Source organism: Tympanuchus pallidicinctus, unplaced genomic scaffold (assembly GCF_026119805.1).
Source record: "Tympanuchus pallidicinctus isolate F22 unplaced genomic scaffold, pur_lepc_1.0 scaffold15, whole genome shotgun sequence".
Classification (NCBI taxonomy): Eukaryota; Metazoa; Chordata; class Aves; order Galliformes; family Phasianidae; genus Tympanuchus; species Tympanuchus pallidicinctus.
The window spans coordinates 18243550-18266119 of record NW_026294669.1 but is presented as its reverse complement, the minus strand read 5'-3'; the positions used below and the strand labels follow the sequence as shown (position 1 = coordinate 18266119).

General features: G+C 39.5%; 1 protein-coding gene and 1 long non-coding RNA gene across 6 annotated transcripts in view; one reads left to right on the top strand and one right to left on the bottom strand.

Moving 5' to 3' along the window:
- The window catches only part of ABCB11 (ATP binding cassette subfamily B member 11), a 45165-nt gene extending 23656 nt beyond the window's left edge, over window positions 1-21509 (top strand). For 3 of the 5 annotated variants that reach the window (XM_052674968.1, XM_052674970.1, XM_052674967.1), the window contains 17 exons: window positions 526-636; window positions 1567-1692; window positions 3010-3213; window positions 3886-4056; window positions 4690-4891; window positions 5609-5687; window positions 6595-6727; window positions 8209-8370; window positions 12018-12122; window positions 12219-12380; window positions 13744-13947; window positions 15759-16000; window positions 16112-16268; window positions 17176-17373; window positions 18104-18310; window positions 19175-19321; window positions 19994-21509. In XM_052674968.1, coding sequence (XP_052530928.1) covers window positions 526-636; window positions 1567-1692; window positions 3010-3213; window positions 3886-4056; window positions 4690-4891; window positions 5609-5687; window positions 6595-6727; window positions 8209-8370; window positions 12018-12122; window positions 12219-12380; window positions 13744-13947; window positions 15759-16000; window positions 16112-16268; window positions 17176-17373; window positions 18104-18310; window positions 19175-19321; window positions 19994-20194 — 2811 coding nt within the window. In that variant the 3' untranslated portion in view covers window positions 20195-21509. Of the gene's footprint in view, window positions 1-525; window positions 637-1566; window positions 1693-3009; window positions 3214-3885; window positions 4057-4689; window positions 4892-5608; window positions 5688-6594; window positions 6728-8208; window positions 8371-10364; window positions 10458-12017; window positions 12123-12218; window positions 12381-13743; window positions 13948-15758; window positions 16001-16111; window positions 16269-17175; window positions 17374-18103; window positions 18311-19174; window positions 19322-19993 lie in introns of those variants that run through there. The other 2 variants (XM_052674969.1, XM_052674971.1) reach the window with 2 other exon arrangements.
- Window positions 12216-18107, bottom strand: LOC128076813 (uncharacterized). Its single transcript, XR_008204661.1, has 3 exons — window positions 17572-18107; window positions 14912-15032; window positions 12216-13074 (listed from the first exon to the last, which is right to left on the bottom strand). It is a non-coding gene; the product is annotated as an uncharacterized LOC128076813 (long non-coding RNA).
- Window positions 21510-22570: the final 1061 nt, after the last annotated feature.

Here is a 22570-nt window from a genome sequence, read left to right as displayed (position 1 = left end):
TGGCCAAAAGTATATGTGACCCAAAGCACGTCATGGAAAAGCTTCAGGATTCCTTCTCCTAGGATGGGGCATTCAGGGATGAACGTTTGAAATGCAAAATGACGAAGTGTACAGTATTTCAGCAAGTTATTGTTTCCTCAGTGGTTTAAGAGAGAGTTTATAGGTGCAAAGTACTGTCATTTCAGTCCCAAGGCGCTGCCTGAATTGACTTAGTTAAAATGCTTAATTCATGCAGCTATTCTGTTCCGGGAAAAATAAGCTGAGTGGTAGGCTTTGCAAATGCAGTAAAGAGGGTGCATTCATCTTGCCTGCACTACTTAGTGGGGACAATTCCCTGGTTATTTTAGCCTTTAACATCATGTCCCTTACCTGCTAGCCCTGGGGCGGATTCTGCTGCTAGCTCAATTCAACCAACTGCTTTTCAGAGATGTTCTGGCTTTGTACGGTGTTGAAAACATTTATCTACTACTGCAACAGTGTTGGCTGTTCAGGAACAAGTAAATAACACAATAAATTTTACCCTAGAAACCCACAATTGACAGCATGTCTGAAGAAGGCTACAAGCTGGATAAAGTAAGAGGTGAAATTGAATTTCATAATGTAACATTCCATTATCCCTCCAGACCTGATGTAAAGGTAATTATTTATCATCCCTTTTGTGAATACATTTACTGAAAACAAACAAAATAACCTGCCAGCAGCTTCTAGATTTTTAGTAGGGTTCTCTTTCTGCAATTTTAGACTCCCTGTTTCAAAGTAAACTAAGTAATTTATCTATCAGTTGTGTTCCTCTATTTACCATTGTTTGTTTTACCATTCTGAAATATCTATTGTCATATATATTCCTTGCTGCAGAACATAAACTTGCTGGTTTTGGACAATTTTATCTGCACATCATTTTATGCACATGTATCAACATTGGCTATAATAGGGCACAAAGCAGTCAGCTGGACAGAGTAAGGAGATTTTTAGAAATCTTCCATTACCCCAGGAATGCATTATATGACAGTTAGCATCTGGGAAAAGGTACAGGAACCCCGGCTGTACACCCCACTATTTCATTGCTGCTGTGTTTGAATTGACAAATCCTCCAAAAAAAAAAAAAAAAAAAAAAAAAGAAAGAAAGAAAGAAAAAAGCATAATATTGGGTAGACCCAGAAGCGTGTGAATTACTGGAATATTCTGTATAATTTCACTTCTATATTCTTAACATTTGTCCTTGGACAGGCATTCTTAATTCATATAGACTCTTCCTTAAAGTGGATTTATTGCCAGGCTCTCCAGTGGTATTGACTAGTTCTTATTGATGAACAGCAAGAACAAAGAAAGATCAAAATGTGATACCTGTCATAGAAAACAGCACTCTGCATTTATAAGGTCTTCAAACAATGTAAATATACTTAGTTTTGTTTTTCTTCTTAGTTTTTTTGTTTTTAAATTTTGTACATTTGCTTAGAATCTGCATTTTCAAATAAAGAACATTGTATGGATTTCCTCCTGCTGCTTGGCTATATTGCTATGAGAGTCAGAATGGATGGATTCTTTTTCTTTCTTTTTTCTCTCCAGATTTTGGACAACCTCAGCATAGTTATTAAAACAGGGGAGACAACGGCTTTTGTTGGAGCTAGTGGAGCTGGAAAGAGTACAATAATACAGCTCATCCAGCGTTTTTATGACCCCACTGATGGCATGGTGAGTGTCTCATTCTGGCAGGGGTTCCTGTATTACTGGGACTTGAAAGAGTTTCTTCTCTGAGAGGGAAAGGACGATTCCTAATGTTTATTTTGATCACTAAAAAAAAAAAAAAAAAAAAAAAAAGAGTGAAAGGGGGTGCTGAATAAATATTATCAAGAGTAATTATGTGAAAGAAAAAAACCGTTAGGGTGAAATAAAAATTCAGTGCTAACTTGAATGAAAACAGTACCTATAGATAATCCATCTTATGTTCTGGGAAACACAGTATTGAACATTTAATCATTATTGGACAGTACTTCCAATGTGCTTCTGCATGTGTCATTACCATTTAATAATGGATTGGCTAAGAATATGAGCTACATTTGTTAATAGGCTCCATTCTGTTTTTATTTCCCTAAATGGCACAAATCACAGACGTAGTTACCTGTATTTAAGTGTGTAAGAGAAAAAGAACCAATTTAATGTAGCATAGTGTGCCAATCTCATGTATATAGAGCTCAGATTCATTAGCGTGTTCTAAGATTTCTGTGATTTCTTCTTGTGTTGCTCATGCCAAAAGATTAAAGTTTCAATATTCATAAAGAACGTGTCACTGTATAACCTAATGGGGACGAGGAAATGTATGGAAAATACAGTGGCACTGCTCACTAAAACCTTTATTTTTCTTAGGAATATTTTTGTAAAATTTTGCTTGCTGTGTTTTACAATAAGGTCTCTTCATCGTTAGTTTCCTCCCCAGCATAGAAACAATGGAATAAATTTGTCTAAAAGTATTCTTTTCCATAAATGAGAGAGAGGGACTAGAGAATAAGGTGCATGGACATCTTCTGGGGCTCTGGGAGTAGATTGATCTAGAAAATAGAAATCCCTCCCTGTCTTAACACCTGTCTTAAAAAGTGTCTGCAGGGAGATGGTGGAGGATGAGGATGGATGATTTTTCTGCCTTGCATTCCATGGAGCTTTTAATTCAGATTTACTGATGAAAAGCTCTATCTGTGTATGTTCAAATTAGTTAGTCCTTTTAAAGAGAGTGGTTTTGATGAGTACTTTCCACTTGGTTTTATTTGTGAGATCAAGAAAAGTGAGATACAGGGAAATAAATAAAGGGCACAAGTCCTAGGCACAAGAACTATCAAACACTTCTGCCACTGCACTGCAGCTTTTCAAGTATGAAAGACATTTTTTATACTGGGCATAGAAAAACAGCACCACGGGTCTTTTATTCTTATTGTGTTTCTTTGTCTCTGAACTGAAGGGAATATGTCCCTCAATTTTATTTTATTTGCTTGCCTTTGCTTTATTTGGATTCTGCAGATTACTCTGGATGGCCATGACATTCGTTCCCTTAATATCCAGTGGCTGCGCTCACAGATTGGTGTTGTTGAGCAAGAGCCAGTGCTGTTTGCTACCACGATTGCAGAGAATATTCGCTATGGTCGGGATGATGCTACCATGGAAGACATAATCAGAGCAGCCAAACAGGCCAATGCTTACAAGTTCATCATGGACTTGCCACAGGTATACTGTGCCTTGAAAGTAAAACTTGACGTAAAATAGAAGAATCTTTCTCCTTCCCCTCAATACAACCATCTGTGAAAGGCAGATTAAAAGGGAGAGTAGGCAGCAACCTGCTCTCTTATATGAGAGTTAATTAGGTCTTACTACATGGATTTCACCAAGTTAATTAATATAATGCATGATTATACATTTATACTGGCTCTCTTGACCCTAGGCTGTGTGTTCATCTAATTCTCTAGCTGAGCCTGGTACTATTAGCATATGATCATGATCAGAGAGACAGTGTTCTTGAGTCACATGCCATCAGCAGACATGTCCAGCTTCGTGGCAAGTTGGTTAGTGAGTCATCTGATGGAGAGTGAGCAGATGTTTCCTCTCCATTGCAGCTCTTGCTGATATAGTTGTTCTGAGCACAACCAGAACGTTTTACTTTTTTATCAATACATGCTTTTGATTTGGGGGTTGGTACCCCAGTTCAGGCAAAACAATATTACAACAATATTATTCATTATGAATAATGTTATTTTGTGTTTGTCTGATATACTAGTGAGATTTTTTCTGTTTCAAAAATGGAAGATTTTTATATTTTCTCTTAGGACAAGTCTGACAATGTTTATGTTGATTCTTAATAGAAGACTTTGTTATGCAGTGTTTTTTTTTTTCTTTTCCTAGAAATTTGACACTCATGTTGGAGAGGGTGGAAGTCAGATGAGCGGAGGTCAAAAGCAGAGGATAGCTATTGCTCGAGCCCTTGTGAGAAACCCTAAAATCCTGCTACTGGATATGGCTACTTCAGCACTTGATAATGAAAGTGAAGCAGTTGTCCAGGAAGCACTTCAAAAGGTCTGCTATATTATAGCATAAATCATACCTATAAGAGCGGAAATTATTTTGAATGCACTTTGCAGACGATGTAGTGAAAAGCTTTTAACGATAGCTTTTGTATGCAGCACTAGAATTTTTGCATTATTAACAAGACATGAACGTTACAATGGGACGTTGGCAGGGATAAGTAGTTCCTGTTGTCCAGAGATAGCTGCTTGTCCTGGGAGATTGTCTAGGCTCCATCTTGTTCAGTGTAAATTATGATCTGGTCCATGTTTTCTTGGTCCAACAATAAACTCCTTATGGCTTTTGTTATGAAGTAAGTAATAAGATGCTAAGGACTGTCAAAATTTTGCCAACTGCATCCCTGTCAAGAAGGACACTTTTCTCTATTGTGTGTGACACTTGTCTGATTACAACTAAATTTTTGCAGCACAGAGGCCCACTATAAGCTGTGGACTTTGCAGATGTCTGGTTTTGTCTCCTTTTTGGTGGGTAATACATGGACTGTGGATAGAATTCAAGCCAGAGTCAGATAAAACCACTTGAAAGACTCCTTTCGGTTTAGAGAAACTTTAGTTTATATAGCATTGGTTCCAATTGGTTTCCTTTTGCTCTCCTGGCACTGGGGCTGGTTTTGTTTCCTGTCAGGCTCACCTTGGCCGCACAGCAATCTCGATAGCTCACCGCCTGTCTGCTGTCAAAGCTGCTGATGTCATCATTGGGTTCGAGCACGGAAGGGCTGTGGAGAGAGGAACTCATGAAGAACTCTTGAAGAGAAAAGGGGTTTATTTCATGTTGGTGACCTTGCAAAGCAAAGGAGAGACAGCACTTGCTAGAGCAGCAACAGGATGTAAGTGTCTTGCTTTCTCTTATAAAACTATATAAAACTATATACAATTCCAGAGAATGTAGATTACTGTTACTGTTTCATAGTGTCTAGTTGTTTTTCCCACTCTCCCTGGATATTTTTATGGCTGAAATTTAGCATTCATCAAAATAATACATTGACAGCTCTATCCAAAGTTTTTAAGGCATATGCACTGAATTGCCTTCCTGATACAGATCTGCCCTGAAACAATAATCCTGACCTGCAATACCCTACCATTTTATATCTTGATTTTGTGCTGACAGTCCAGACATGCTGCATTTGCAATGCAAGAAAATTACAGACTATGCTGAAATCACTCTATTTATTTTACTGGAAGCAAATTTGAATCAAAGCTTTTGGAAATGAAGGTCTAAGAGAATGACTTGTTTTAATTTTGTAAAAATCATATCTTGGTGATGATTGTCTTAAAAGAAGAGAGCAATCCCAGTACTGAAATAGGGCAATAGCCTTCAGGAGTCACAACTCAAGTGAGACAGCCCAATATTTAATTATCTTCATGAGGTATACTGCAGATATAAAATTTACGGTATATGCAGGTCGAGCATCAACATTGTATTATATTCCTCACTTTCTACAAAGTATTTCAGTTACGATTTGGAGATTGCACTTTTTAAATAAGAGTTAGGTTGTATGCAAATTTAGCACAAACTGAAGAACTGTATGTGCTGTATTCTAAAGCAGCAGAAAATAAAGTGGTTGAGCCAAATCTTGAGGAAGTCCAGTCATTCAGAAGAGGAAGCTATCGTGCCAGTTTGCGGTGAGTCTTAAAAGTCACTAAGTCTCAGTATGTTTTCAGATCTGTCTATATTTTTTCCACCATTTAAAAATCCCAATAGCAGTAATTATTTGCTGGGTTGCATGTTGGTTAATAAGAGGTGAAGGGGCTGCAATCGTTTTACTAAGACAAAGTCAACTTGGAAAGAAAGGGCTTGGGTAATCTGTTAATGATTGAAAGCCCATGGATAAATAGACATTTTTTATTCCACTTTCTAGACAAAGTACCTTTCCCTTGTCAGTTTTGGCTTTCTGTTTCGATGTTCCATTTTTAATATTACAATCATGCAGCCATGTATTTATTTTACCTAATGCACTTTCAGTCAGTTCTTTGAAGAAAAAAAAAAGACTTGCTGTGTAATTACTTGAAAAATCAATGCAACATATGAGGACATTTATATTATGGCTTTTTCTTGGTAAAAATGAAAGCATTTTACAAGCCAGACTATCTTATACCTAGATGTTAACTACTTCTTTCAGGTAAGCTTGTGTTAGACATTCAAGTGAATACATCTCCTACATTGTAGGGTCACGTTTCATCAGGGAGTGGTGGATTGTTTCTGGACTGTATTACTTGATAGTAATAATGGTGAAATGATTTGGTGTCTTAACAGCGTTTGCGAACAGAGTAGGATATAGCATGATCTTGGACAGTGAAGGTCACGTATAAGACAGTGTCTGAGCAAAGTAGGTTTTTGAATAGTGTTTATTCCCACTGAGATAGTTTCGTCTCAAACGTTGAGACAGCATGGAATAAGGAAAACGTCAGTGGGATTCCCGTAAGTTGCGTCAGTGAATCCTGATGTTGTTATGAAAACTACATTTGCTTTGAAAGCAAGAATCGTGTTACTGAGCTGTGAGTAACTGACCATATTTGTCCTCTTTCACAGAGCTTCACTTCGGCAGCGGTCTAGATCTCAGCTCTCTAATGTGGTTCCTGACCCTCCATTATCCATTGTAGGAGATCAGGCAGAGTCTGTGTATCTTAAGTCTTATGAGGAAGATGATGGACAAGCAAAAAAGGTTAAGCCTAATACTTCATTATTAAATTGCAACCAAAAGGGGTATCTTTTATATTGCTTGGTAATGGGAACCTACAGATATGTGCCTCTGTTACAGGCAGATATGACTTTTTGGATTGATGCTTTCTTATACCTGAAGTCACAGCTTCAGGTCTTATCCTCTGTATCTTCTAGGCTGCATTTTGATGGTCCTTATGTTGATTGGTCCAGATAAAATTTCTTGCAGACTAGGAGCTTTTGTGAATTGTTAAATGGGCTGTAGATTAAGTTGAAAAAGACATTCAGAAAAGCTGACTTACCAACAAAAAGCAAAATGTTATCAGTGAAGTGTAGCCACTTAGCAATAGAAATGCTGTTTCTTCTCATTTAATGCAGTGAGTTCCTTTTCCTCTCAACATCATCTGGAAGCGTGTGAGTCAAAAGAGACCCTCATTGCAGTCTTGCCCAGAATTCATTCAGTGGCAGTGCCTTGTGCAGTTAAGTGGAGTAGAAAATAAAGATGGCATGCATTAAAGTTATGTAGAATAAAACCAGTTATTTAGGAATACACACAGTGAGTTTCTGAAATGTTTAAAAAACTCCCTGCACCAATTTGCAGGGCCTCAGTTGTTTAGTGCAGAAAGCAGCAGTTTGAAGTCACTGTTATTGCTATTGTTGGGCCTGTTCTGTGGCTAAAAAGAGAGCTTCAGTGCTGTCACTCTGGCACTGGCTTAGAAGGAAGAGAAAAACAAAATGTTCCCACTCATTCACCCTCGCACATTTCCAGCAAATAGGTCTTTATAGGGTCAGTTTTGTCTGGGCATTTCCAGCCTTGTGAACTGAGGGAGATGAACAGGGCTCAGCACACTGACTGTTACAGAAAAACTGCACAATCAAACTGCAGGGTAAGTTGTAATTTGATGATGACTGTTCTGCTGTTATTGGGAGTAATTATGGGAATTCTGTCTGTAGCCTGAGGATGTTTCACAAAAGGGAGACATAATTAGCATGTATAAAACTTGACTCTAGATATCTGTTTGAGGTCTCTTTTGTTCTAGTTCTATTGCATACCTATTAATTTGATGCAGAGCCTGATCAGTGTGTCCACCCATAATGCTTAAAAATAATATTTAAGAACATTCCAGGAGAGATTAAAAGGCCGTTGTGAGGAAAAAGCTTAAGTTTTGATACTGAGCGTTGCATCGTACGTCATCTGGAAGCAGCAAAATGGGAACAGTCTGAATTTCAGTAGCAGAAAGTCTGCTCATAATTAACCTTTTAATTTGGAATCCGTTGAGCTGAACAAGGCATACCTAGCCCTGTGAAAGAGCTCCAGTCAGCAGCCAAGGCCCATCGTTGCTCCTTCCCATATAATGCTAGAGCAGCTATTTGAGTACTGGAGGCAGCCATTTAACAGACTAGGCTAATTATTGTATCTCACTGCCATATGGAGAGCATCACCAGGATAATGCATTTATTTCATAAATCCAATCTTTTTTTCAGGAACTTGTTGAGGAGCAGGAAGATGTCAAACCTGTCCCATTTGCCCGGATTTTGAAATATAATGCCTCTGAATGGCCATACATGGTGATAGGATCTCTGGGAGCAGCTGTGAATGGAGCGCTCAGCCCACTCTACGCTTTGCTATTCAGTCAGATTCTTGGGGTATGTTAAGCTGACGTCTGAAAGTGTATTGGAGTGCTTAAGCAGAATGTAGGATCCTGCAGCACAGTACTTGGCATGTTTTGGGCAAATCTTTAGGTCTTGTCAAGTAAACGGAGTTAGCCTCCTTATCTATGAAAAGTTATTTGGTAGAGATATGCAACTGCCATTCTGCTATCATTTGGGCTTTCTCTTGAAGGAGCAGGTTTATTAGTGTTTTTCATGTGTGCTTCATCATCTGTCTTCCTTGCTTTCCATGAACTGTTGGGAGCACGTTACTGCACATGTGCAGTTTATTTTAAATTAAACAAGATATACCTCAGATCCAGATACAGTGAGGAGGGAAATGTGCAGAGGTCCCTCCATGCAAAATTTTATTCTAAAGTCTTGGCCAGGCTTTTAGGAAAGCCTTGGATCATACCCAAAAAATACCTCACATTTTTCTTCACATATTTCATTTCTCTGCTGCGTTTTCCCTGCACAATTCCCAGGGAGAGGTAAATTGTTGTAACAGATTGCACACCTGTCAGCAGAAAGCAGACTTGAATGAACAAGTTTGAAAGACAAGCAGGAAACAGGAATGTGTTTTAAACCCTGTGTCACGGAGTTGACCAGATCAATCTATGTCCGTGACAGGGGCGACAGGCCTCTGCCCTCCCCCTCACCCCAGTCCCACAAAAATGGGAAGGAAGGAAGGGAGGAAAAAGCAGCGGCAACAATCTATGGAGGAAAACTTATTTTACTGTAATATTGGAATACAAAATAACACAATATATACAATTTAATTGAAACTGAGATTAATAAATCAGACAAGATGAGAGAGAGAGAGTTCCCGGGACCGAGTCAAACCTGAAAAGCTTGGAACGGCCAGGAAAGCGCCTCCAGCACCCACTGCAAGGCAGCAAGAGAGCGCCCCCCACCCGGAAGGGCCAGATCCTGTGACTGCTGTAATGTACAGGGATAGGTAGCTGGGATTGGGGCAGTGACACTTTAATGCCCCGTACACTACATGATGTTTTGATGTGGAATACTGAAACCCAAAATAAAAAACAAACAAACAAACAAAGAACATAGAACCATGACACCTTGTCATCTGCTAAGGGATGCATTACCATCACATTCTACAGTCTCACCTGAAACTTTTGAAGAGTTCAGCTATGACTTTTCTTTCAAAAACTTGTTGGAGTAGAGAGGATGCTTGCTCCTTTTGTAAAATAGTTTTTTGGGGAAAACCTTTGTCAAGTTAGTTGGAAACTGGAGGGCTGCCTAAGGAAATTCAGTACTGCTCTAACTGGTGCCCAGGTAAGTGCCATAAACTTTCAATAATCAGGAGGATTTATGCTGTTTCTTACTGGGTAAACTAATGACACATTCGCTGGGAAGAAAATGGGAATACTAATATAGTTTTGGGGTTTAGGTAATAATCTGAGATAGGGCAAAACTTGTGTTGTAATCCCCACTTATTCATCTAGGTCATATTAAGTACCTTTGGGTGCAAAGAATGTATGATACAAAGGGTAGAAACACACCTAGGGACTAGAGGATTAAATCCTTTCAGGCAGGAAAGAAGTGAATGAATGCTCCAGCTTCTGAGCTATTGATTAGAAAAGGGTTGAGGAAATGCTCCTAATAAGTCAACAGTCTATGGAAAAAATGAATGACCTTTTGCTTTGGCAGGTCTACCCCTGCCAGGAAGGGGCAGAGCAGGAGACGTTCCTGTCCCTGGTAATCCACTAAGGTTCACTAGAAAGCAGGGGAGCACTGCTTTGTATAGTCTGCAATCAGTCTAACTTTTGATTCCTTTTGAGAGTTGGGTTTTCCTAACACTGCGAAGTCAAGACTTGAGTCATCCTATAGGATGCTGAATTCCTTTATTGTGGATGAATTCCTTCTCTTGAATGTCTGAGTTCATCAAAAGAAAGACATTGCAAGAAAAAAAAGAAGCCATAGCCAACATGAGCAAAGTCCAATATCTGTGTTTTATTATTCATAAATTTAAGAAATTTCTGCCTGCTGCCAAGGAAGGCAGGCAGATGGAACAGGCATCTGCCTTTCAAACTGCTTGACTGTCTGCAGTGATGTTGTGCCAGGTATGTGGGCTCATGCTGTGGGAATAATAGACTAGAGAAACAATGGGAAAAAGTCCTTACAATTGCAGAATGAAAGAGTGAATTTAGCAAAGTCTGCCTTTTGAAGGTGCTAAAAAATTAGTCCTAAGAAGTCAGCGAAGAGCTGGATAATACTGCATGTCTCTCTTTAGTTGTTCTGTTCAAATCAGAAGCTTACAACAGGGAACACTTGGTTGTTTCTTCTCAGCTGTTCTATGGTTCTCATTGTGAAACTGTCCAAGCATGGGAAATTAATCATTTTCCAGTGAAATTCAATTGGAAATATGTTTGAACTGTTTGCAGTACAGAGATCTCTTTCCAACCACTGTTGCTTCTTAATTGCAGGACAATTACCGTTCTCAGTTTAGGGTGAGCGTAGGCATGTACTTCAGTGCATGGCTTTTCTAGCTGCGCAGAGGATAGGCTGAGAAGGTGAGAGATTAAGCAATTTATAGCAAGAGAGAAATCCAATTAGAATGAATTTAACATTAGTGGAGAAGTACAGCCACGAGCTGTGGCTTATCCCTCCAAGTAGCATAAGCAGTTCAGCAGTTCAGGTAGGTTAACTGACATAAATATCAACTGTTGTGAGGGAAAGTAATTGGTAGAAATGGCTTCTTAGATGTGTTCCACTGCTTCAGCAGCAGCCAGTAACACCAGCAGTTGTTGGAAAAGATGAGATAGGTATAAAGAACAACAGATAAAAGGAAAATATAATGGAGATTGGAGTGGATGAGGATGGAGGGGCTCTGCTTTAAGTTCTAAAGCTCTTCCTCAAGTAGCCATCAGTGAGCAAATGGCTTGTATCCACACACCTTCAGTAAAAGACACTGGCTTCGTTTGAAGCCTACTTAGAGCAATTATGGCGTCGATTAGTGTTATGCAAGAAGCCATCCTAAGGTGTAATTGCTTATGAGTACTTTGTATGGCTCAATAAGGTTACAGTTGTCATAGATTAGAGAGGAGGTATGGAGGCTACTGTAGTTGCTTTGTCTCTATGCCATTAATGTTATTGCCCTTCTGGTTATTGACCTTTGGTGTGTGTGTGATTAATTATAACTATGCATGGACGGAAAATAATCAGTATATGCAAACAGAGACTGTAACAAACTTGTTTAAGAGGAGTAAAAAAATCAATATTCTGTACCCAGGTGTAGCCTAGAGAAATATGGAAGTTGGCATTTGTGAGGGGGGAGGGAGAGCCCTGTGTGGTAACTGTGATTCTTGGGGGAGCAGTAGAGTCATGAACAAATGGTTTTGTAAACAGCAATGAACATACAGATGTTTCACCTCCTAGGAAGACACGTCTGCCCAAAGGCAGCAGAATAAGCCTTCCTTTTGTCCCCTCTCCTCCTGGCCAGAACTCAGAGGAGAGCAGTAAGTTCCTAGGTCACCAGAACTTGTCCTTGAGCCAATAAGACCAAATGCGGTCCTCTCCCTTGGGCTCAGCTTGTAACTTCCTTTGGTGGTGGTCTTATAAAAACAGGCTCTTCTAATATTATGTTATCCTTTTTTTTTCCCTTTTTTTTTTTTCCCCTGAAGACCTTCTCCATTCTTGATGAGGAAGAACAAAAAGTCCAGATCAATGGTGTCTGCCTGCTGTTTGTCTTGGTTGGAATTGTTTCATTTTTTACACAGTTTTTACAGGTAATAACAGTGCAACGTAAGTAAATTTTGTTTCTGATCCCATTTTCTGCGTGTATCTCTCTGTACAATCCTTTTTGTTTACTGTTTGTGCTCCAGGGATACAACTTTGCCAAGTCTGGTGAGCTGCTTACGAGACGGTTAAGGAAAATTGGTTTCCAGGCTATGCTAGGGCAAGACATCGGCTGGTTTGATGACCGGAGGAACAGCCCTGGGGCACTGACTACGAGGCTTGCAACGGATGCATCACAGGTCCAAGGGGTAAGACCTTCATAATTCTTTTAAGCACAGATTGGAGGCCTATTCTGACACATCATCACAGAAATTAACGAGCATGAGAACAGCAAAGTCAGCGTAGGCCAGTCCTTGATCAGTCAATTAAGCTTTTGCCGTTTATCATAGACTGTGAACTTGGAACTATTACCACTGTGTTTACCTAAAAGCATAACTAGGATCACAGTTCATTGACCGCTATTGGTGTCTGTATTACCTGAAAATTACACAAAAATAAATTGAATTAATATCAGCCATCAGTGAAACTGGAATTAGCATCAAGGAGCTTTCTTTGTTTTCCTTCTGAAGATGAGTTAGCTCTTTGCTACAGTGCTTATGTGTTTATTTCAAAAGCACGTCAGGCTGGTATTGTCATAAGGTTCACCAGTCTTGTTTACAGGATGATACTGTTCATGCTGTATCAAAGCTGTTCCTTGCTGCTTTGATTTAAAGCGACAGCCCACATAAAGAACCAATTGACAGGACTGGCTGGTGCACCAGCTGGGGATTCAGGCAGTCAGTTTCAGTGTGAGTTCCAGTTTGGGAGAGGGGCCCACTCAACCCACGTGCTGAATTCCTTAGGAGATGAGGATTAAATTATGCTGAGCTATTAGTATACTTCACTGAATGGATGCTTTGTTAGAAGTGAACCGTTTCATTTGGTTCCAATGCAAGTGGTTTTCTAGAAAAAAAGAAGGAAACAGACAGATGTTTCTATTACAAGTAATTGTTCTGATTCATCTTGACTGAAGATAATGGATTAGTTTTTAAAAACTACTATTTCTGGAGGTTCTAAGAATTTAAAGATGAATGAGAGAAGAGGTTCCCAAAAACCCTGTTAGCAGCAGTTTCCAGAGGACCAGAAAAAGGAGCTGCAAACCCCTTCTGTTTGTACAGCCTCTTTCAGGGCACATTTTAATGGTGTTTCTTAGTGATTTAAACGCAGCTAAGACTTTGTTGTGTTAATATTTAAGTTACAAAAGGTTCTGCTTATTATTTAATTCTAGATGTATAAATGGTGGGGGCTGAAAAGAGTACTTAGATAAGGAATCAAGGGGACTCACTTCAATACATTATCTTTCTCACAATCATCAGAAAGCATTTTCTCAGTTCTTACTGGAAACTTTGGTGATGAGAAGAATGCTAGAGATTTGCAGTCTTGTTAGTACAATTCATAGGAGGCCATATGTCTGAACTGGCTAAATTCCAGTGCAGTCAGCAGCCAGTGAATGCCTTACAGTATTTTAATATCATTCAGAGTTTTCTAAGCTTTTACAGGAAAAATTATTTAAAAATAATTGAAATTACAATTGGAGTACAGGTCAGCCATCTCCTTTTCTTTTCTTTGAAGGCAACTGGATCGCAGATAGGAATGATCATCAACTCCTTCACCAACATTGGGGTGGCCATCATTATCGCTTTCTACTTCAGCTGGAAACTGAGTTTGGTCATAATGTGTTTCCTGCCATTTTTGGCCCTGTCTGGAGCTGTGCAAGCTAAAATGTTGACAGGATTTGCTGCTCAGGACAAGAAAGCTCTGGAAGCTACTGGGCAGGTAACATTACTGAAAAACTAATTTGTATTTGCAGTTGTGGGCAGTTGAAAACCAGACATTTGAGACCATCAGTAATTCAAATGCATTGAAACTAGCAACTTTTTGCAAATAAGTTGCAATGTTTTAGCTTGTAAAATTACTGAAACGCCATTGGGAACTCTGATCTCAAAAGCACTTAGAGCACATGACTTTCCAAATGTTATTGGATGGTAGACACAACTCTCTCATTTGTCTGTTCCACTTTTATCAGGTTTTATGTAAATGCCCGTTTGCTGATCTCTGGCTAAAGCTCTCTTCCCTGTTACTCTGACTCCAGTATCAGTTAGCAGCATCCCATGCCCTGTTAGCTGCAAGGCCCTGAGGACTGCCCCATCTCCTAGGCTGAGAATAGGTTTATTTAATTTTGCTCTAGCTGAGCAGGTTCCCAGCTCATGTACCAAATAAGGACAGGGTGAGTATGGAAGGTAAAGGAACATCATATTCTCACAGAGTTCATTCCTAACCACGGAGAGCAGTGGGCTGCTCTGTTGACTTGAAACACAGAAGTTCCTTTGACTTTAATTCTGAGTCAGTAAGTTCTGGTGCATTGCCCAGAATCCGATCCTTCTTAAATACATGTACCCTAGTTCAACATGGCAGAAACTGAACTGTATCAGAAACACAGATTTAGAGGACAGGCAACATGAGGAAGACCATGTCAGATATTAGCTCTCTGAGTAATGCACTAGCCTTCTCCCCACTCTTTAGGCTCTCATATTTCTAGCATCAAAAGTGTGCTTTATAAGCTCTCCCAAAACCTCAGAGCTCCTTCCATGGAGCTCCCAGACAATTCTTTATCCTGTCTAGAAATGATTCTTGCATATCTCTCACTCCTGCCAACCCTCCCCATTCCTCCATTCAAATTCTGACCATCAAATGTCTTACCCAGCCCACCTCCCACCCTGCCACACCTGAACCTTCTTACCCTGCTAAGCTCTCAGAGACATGGCTTCAGCCTCCTCTTGTCCATATCTGTGCAGCAAATGGGTGGATGGGACCCTTGCCCTGTTCAGCTCTGCAAGTAGCTCAGGGTGCCCCTTAGAATTCTAGAATTCAAAAATAATAATAATAATAATAATAATAATAATGCTCACAGGGCACACGTGGTCCTTTGGTGAGGGCTGTTAGGAACTATCATCAGTTCTAGAAAGCCAACGAAGAATTATGGCCAGACCAGTGTTTCACATTCAGGATGGCTTAATTACAAAAAGTAATAAAACATTATATTGGAACTAATTTGGGGATTTAAACAGAGAGACTTTACTACTGAGTCAAGCTTTAAGCTTGTATTCAATAGAACAACTCAGAGGCTGGGATGAAAAGGGCATTCAGTGCTTCAGCAGTTTTGGCAATGACTGATTATATCTGGTGCTGTTGTCTAATTTATTTCCCAGCACTGCATCCAAATAAAAAGCTTCTCCACTGTGACTGTTCCCCAGCCACATAAAACATAGAAAAGCAGCCTGGACAAATGCACTGTACCTAATTATTTTCTGCTTCAAGTTGTGTAATAATGCAACAGATGTGACCCTTAATTTTTACCATAAGAAATACCCTGAAATTGAATGGCATACTTTGTAATGGTTTATATATTGAGATCTCTTTCTGTTTGATAAAAACATCCGTGTGCTGAAAACACAGGAAATGTCATACCATGAAACTACTTACGAACTCCAGGCAAACGACAGCATTGTTAAACCAATTTCCAAATAAAATTACTTGAGATAAGCAGGGATAAGCATTTTACTATTCTTTTTTTTTTTCTCCTCCAGATTTCCAGTGAAGCTCTCTCTAACATCAGAACTGTGGCTGGGATAGGGAAAGAAAAAAAGTTTATTGATGCTTTTGAGAAGAACCTGGATATGCCGTACAGAGCTGCAATCAAAAAAGCAAATGTTTATGGAATCTGCTTTGGCTTCGCCCAGAGCGTAGTGTTCATAGCCAACTCCGTATCTTACAGATATGGAGGCTTTCTGGTTCAAACTGAGGGGCTCCATTACAGCTTTGTGTTCAGGTAAGACCCTGCATGGGGCCAGGCACAGGCTCCTCTCCTTGTGCTGGTTTGGGCAGAGCACACAGCTTCCTGATGGCTGCCCAAGAGTAACCATGTTCACTTTTCCTACAGAGTGATCTCTGCAATCGTGACCAGTGGGACTTCTTTGGGAAGAGCTTCTTCCTACACCCCGAACTATGCTAAAGCCAAAACATCTGCTGCACGCTTGTTTCAACTCATCGATCGGCTTCCTAAAATCAGTGTTTACAGCAAAAAAGGAGAAAAATGGGTAAGTGTGGAGATAGATGAGTGGTATGAGATGTCACTCAGCTCAAAATAAGCACTGAAGTTGCAGTAACAATTTAAAAACACTGGGGATCACTACTTTACAGTAAGGTTCTTCTGTCCAAATAATTGATACATCTGCTCTTTTGGAAGCAGTGAGCTCTGTAATAGGCAGCAAGAGTAACATAAAGCATGGCTATTAGGAATTTATGTAAAACTCCTGTGGATTGCAATAGCAGTAATTCGAATGATTCACCAAACAGTGTGCTTTTGCTTTCTGATAGTTATTACAGCCACCGTGTAATGCTTTTTTTTTTAGTTCATATAGAAGTTGGAAGCGTTTGTGAGAAGGAAAAAAAATTCTGAATAGGACAAAATGAAAATGTTTTCGGTCAGTGGAAAACTCAGACGTAGCAAATTAAAAAGATGTATTTTTCATTTAGCTTTCTTTCAGCTTTAAAGGAATTCTTGAAATATGTGTCCCAAATACATTAAATTGACCAGAATTCACATATTGTTTTAACATCACAAAGTTTAGTAGATCTAAAACAAAAACGAAAACTTTTCACACAAATATCTTTATACAGTCACCAAATTTGTACTTACACAGTATCTGTATTAAAATGAGTAACTTACTAGTTGGCAAGGTAATCCCACTTCCACTTGTTCCTTCGGGCCGGTGTAGTACAGGGATGTGTCAGTAGAGCTTCTGTTTAATGACTAATGACTTCACCTTGTAGAACAGCTGTGCCAGTAAGTTTATAATGACTCTTTCTATGCTAATTTCACGAGCACTGCTATAACATTTTGAATAACAGATGCAAGAAATGAATTTGAGGAGGAGTTGTTTTCTACTTTATGACTCAGTTTTGAGCTTGAGATCATTGCAGTGTTTCTCATTTTTTCACTAGGATGATTTTAAGGGGAGCATTGAATTTCTTAACTGTAAATTCACATACCCCTCGCGGCCTGATATTCAGGTCCTGAAAGGACTGACTGTAGCTGTTAAGCCTGGACAGACATTGGCATTTGTTGGCAGTAGCGGCTGTGGTAAGAGCACCAGTGTCCAGCTTCTGGAGCGTTTCTATGATCCTGAGAAAGGAAGTGTGGTAAGTAGAGAAAACATGATTTGTGTACTGTTGTCTTCAGCAATGCTACATGGACTCTTCTGACTGTGTCCAAACGTGGAACCTAGCACTGTGTCTCTACACATGCAGGTTGGGTTTTCAGCTCCTTTTCAAAGGAGGACTGTTCAAACTCTGGGCATCATCTCAGATGTACTGAGGAAAAATAAGAACACTACTCACCTCCTGCATTATAAAGGCCTCAGGAAATCACGTTGGTAGCTCCAGTATGAATGTGTGGCTGATGTTGCGGGAACACAAACAAGAATCAAGCTTGACTGAAGCAGTGGAATCTGGAACTTCACTAACTAATATATAGTTTTAACATGCAGCTTCTTTGCAGATTATAGTTATCTAGCTTTTATAACTCTTCCTTATAAAAACTTTATCATCCAGTCAGAATCTCATCCTTTGACAAAAATAAGGGTGGTGATCATTAAGCCTGGCAAGGCAACAAAACATGTGCCTAACCTGAGGCAGTAAAAGTTCAGTTGGAGTTAAGAGTAATCAGATGGTATAGAGTTTGGCTGGATCACAGACACAGCTGGAAAGTATTCGTCATGTATAAAGAGGTCAAATGTAAGAGATACTTCAAATTACCTCATGTCAGTCTTGCTTGTAGTTTATTAACAAATAATTTACTTATACTGTAAACTAACTGGCTTTGCAGGTCATTTTGGAATGATGTTTTATGTTTTCTCCTATTTCCTGGTAGTTAATAGATGGACATGACACCAAGAAAGTAAATGTACAGTTTCTCAGATCAAAAATTGGAGTAGTGTCTCAGGAACCTGTGCTATTTGACTGCAGCATTGCTGACAACATTAAGTATGGCAGTAACACTAAGGACACGACAATGGAAAAAGTCATAGAAGCAGCCAAGAAGGCTCAGCTGCATGATTTTGTCATGTCACTTCCTGAAGTAAGTACACCTGAGGCTTGGCTGCAGGGGCACACTGTTCAGCTGGTCGTTGCAGAGGGTTGCACCAAAACCATTTGAAATTGCTGCAGTAAATATTTTATGTCTTGCCTTTACAACTAGAATGGTAGGAGAAAAGACCACTCTTTGTTTCCGAGAGCTTAGGTGTGAGTTGTTCTGTTTTCTTACACAGTAGGCAAACGTTTCTAAGACTAAAAATAATATGATTCTAAATTAGGAGAAAAGGGAAGATTCTCAAAGCAATTGATAAGAAAAAAGAGGAAGTATCATGTTCAGCAGTCAAAGCATTCTACAGTGTTGTAAGCATTATACAGCATTATTGGTAAGCATTATACAGTATTATACAGGAAATACAGATCCTGTTCTCAGCTGTGGGAGTGCTGCCCTGCAATTAGGGTACAATACCTCAGTCAAAACACTTGAAGCTGGCTGCTTATGCACACGGGGGAGGTATTTAAATGCACTGAAATCATACAGACATAAATGATAAGAACATGAAAGATACGTATATAATTTATGCACGCAAACAAAGCTCTTGTCCAGTGAGCCCCACAGTCTCTTTTAGCCTCTTCTCCCAAATCTAGGTCAGGGATTTCTTTTGCTTCACACAAATCAATCATCATCTTGCCATCAAATTTTTCAGGCCTTTTACCATACTACAAAACATGGTTCAAAGATATCTCCCTGAACATCTGTATTGCTCTTAAAGTATTTCTGTCTTCCCAGATTCTTTAAGGAGGAGACAGCAATGGTCAGAACTCCCGCCTCTCTCCTCCGCTGCTCCTTGAGCTTGTGCACTTGTTTGTTTACAGCTAGATAAAGATCTTCCTTTGGCATATTTTTCAGAAATATGAAACTAACGTTGGTGCTCAAGGATCTCAGCTGTCTCGTGGGCAAAAACAACGTATTGCTATAGCGAGGGCCATCATACGAGATCCAAAAATTTTATTATTGGATGAAGCTACATCTGCCTTAGACACAGAAAGTGAAAAGGTAAGTTTGCAATGATAAGAAATAAGGGAAAATTAATGCAATGGCTTACAAAGTACAATGCCACCTTCTGATCTGTGGAGACATCCTGCTGTACAAAGATCACATTACCACAGCATAATGGTCATTACATGACCACTGCTAATTCAGCACTTACACTTTTAATGATCTTTTTGAAAGATCGAGGAAGTATGGCTATAAAGTCAATAGCCAGCTACAGAGACTCTTAAACTATCATTAAGAAGCAGTACTTTCTGTCTACTGTGCATAGTAATTCCCTGGGTTTCACAGCATTCAGTGGGAATCTGTCATAAATACAGCTTTTGCACATAAAAACAAACTAAACCACCACAGAAGCATCTGATGATGAGTCTGAATATCCAATAAAAACAGCAGTGCAGGGCCTGAGAGCTGGACAATAAATTCCTTGGCTTGGTCACACTCACTTGGATATTAGAGAATTGGTAGAAATTTAGAAGCACATCCAAGCTGAGCGTGTCAGCTGAAAAAAAGACTTTCCTTACAGTTTGATTCTTACTGTATTTTTACCTTTCCCTTTTTAGTACAAATATTGCACAATATAGTTAATTAGTCTGAAGCAATCAGATCTCTCCAGCTCTGAGCCCCAATTTGATTTGCCCATTTTCACTCTGATGCTTTCTTTGTTGCTCTTAGACTGTGCAAGCAGCACTGGATAAGGCCAGAGAAGGGCGCACCTGCATTGTCATTGCCCACCGCCTGTCCACAATTGAGAATGCCGACATCATTGCTGTGATGTCACAAGGAATCATCATTGAAAGGGGCACTCATGATGAACTGATGGCAATGGAAGGAGCATACTATAAGCTCGTTACCACTGGAGCCCCAATTAGCTGAATTGCTGCGATGCTGCATTTCAAAGACTGTTTATCTGAACGAGTACTTTGAAGTAGGTATGTGTATGTTGATACCCCTCAGTGCTAAAAAGTGCTCTGCAGTACTGTGAGTTACACAGTAACTTAAATCTATGTAGCTTTCTGGTTAAGCAGTTGATTGGGCACATGGAGGGGGTTAAGCATAGGCTAATGCATTCAGGAAATAGTTCTCAGCCAACTGCAAAGGGAGAGAAAACCTGAAAATAGGAAGATGTTCACTGGTGAGCTGGGAAATTGGCACCGCCTGCAGTCAGACTGTACAGTTCAGTCCCTCCCTTAATTAGCAGTCAAGGAAGAATCCATTCTGATGTCCTGGAAACTGCCACTTTTTGAGGTAAGCTGTATGAATTAAAAAACAATCCCAAGCACAAAAGTGTATTACTGAAGGGTTCAAATTCCTCCCGATGTTCTGCTCTAGTGAGGATTATAATAGATACCCTCCTCCTGGGTACAAAGCCTTGACCCTTTGCACCACTTCATTCCACGCCTACTTCAGCTGTGATGCTGGAAGAGGCCAGGTTGCCCCTGGGTACAGAGCGAACACATGGAGCCCTCAGCTTGACGTAGCAGTACCCTTCCAGCAAAACCAGTGCTCACAAAGAAGGCAGCTTCACAACAGTAAGGAAATAAATAACTCAGATGAGGAATATAGCCTGGTAAGTCTCAGTTCTCCTACACGCTGCTCTGACCAAAGCTGCCAAGTAGATTTTGAATATCAACAAACGCTTTAGATAAATCAATGTAAAATCCTACAGATAAGTGTTTGGCACAGTTATTTAAATCACTTCTATTGAGACAATGATAGATAATGTGTTGTTTTTTTTTCTTCAGAAGGCACAGCAATGCCTTTGGAAATTATTTTTTACAGAAATGGTAAAAGTGAAAAAAATTATTAATTTTTAGCCATAATTAACTAGCTGTTTGTATGAAGCATATCTAAGAAATAGAACAACAGAGATCAGGAAGTATCTTCCTCTGCCAGAGACTTGTATCTGTAAAAGTTTTTTAAATAAGTACTACTACTTTTTTTCCTGGAATATGTTTACTAAGTATTGGTTGGGAATACTGAGACAAATTACAGTATTAAAATTTAAATCTTGATTTGGAAAGGTAGAGTATTAACTGGAAAAGTAATTCTCAACATCCTGATATCTGCAGTTCATGTGTGTAGATTTCCCCCACTTTGTAACAAGTCACCCCATAAAACTATATATTATAAAACTATGGAATAGTACAACTGCTAAAAATTAAATAAAGGTGGAAGGTTGAAAACTTCAGTAGGATCCATGTCTTAATTCCATGCAGCAAAAAATAATTTCCAGATTTATGCAATTCCACTTACAGAATGCCTTCATCAGAATCTTGTGAAACCACATAATTGACTTTAAAGTGCTATTTGTCCCAAAGAAATTTGTGTTCTGATCACTAACTGCAAATGAACAAGGAAGTTCATTATTAACCTTCTGTTTTAATTATCATAGCCTTTTTATGTTTCAAAGCAGTAATTAGGTGTGGGGACTCAGGAGTGAAACTATCTACAGAATGACTGGCATTTCTTACTGCCCTGTGCATTAGCATCTCTTACCCTTTCAGTATCCACAGCAGACAGCAAATATTTAAGTGTATTTAGCTAATGTCTGTAGCAAAGATCCGCTCTGCAGTACAGAACTGTTGAGAAGGCCAATGAAGCTATGCTAGCCTGGGCCCAGCTGGGTGGTACAATTGCTAATTAAGCTGCTCTTCTCAGTGAGGTAACTATTTTTAGGTGACTAATACATATTGGGAGTTATGTATTATACAGACGTACTTGCTAACAGAAGGTACTCACAGTATACAAAAGTTGCATTGCTCCCGCCCGTTCTTGGTTGCCACCTCCTGCCATTTTGTAGCTGTGTGCAATTGAAACCAGTTGATTGTAAATTCCTTTAGTACCTGTGTGAAGGGACTAAGGTGCAGTCAGAGTGACATGTCTTATTAGCAGAGGGAAGAATGTTTAGGCAGGAAGGAGGAGAGGGAGGAAGAGAAAAGCTGCTTATTGGTGAAAATAAGCATTGTGAACTGGATGCAGTGCCAGCTTGAGAGCTAGTTTGTAGGAGGAGTGAGGATCATTTGCCTTTTCAACTGCTACTTCACATAATTCAGCTACAGGTTAGTAAGAATCTTTCAGGATCTTTCTGCAGAAGGACTTTTGGCACTGCATTATCCCATTTAGAAGACTTCTAAGTCAAGAATAAAAGATTAACTTTCTCCTGGGACCCCATTACTGAGAGCAAGAGAATCAGGTAAGCGCTTTCTCGTTATACAGAAAGCTAATTTAGAACAGCTACAAAAGCCTGAT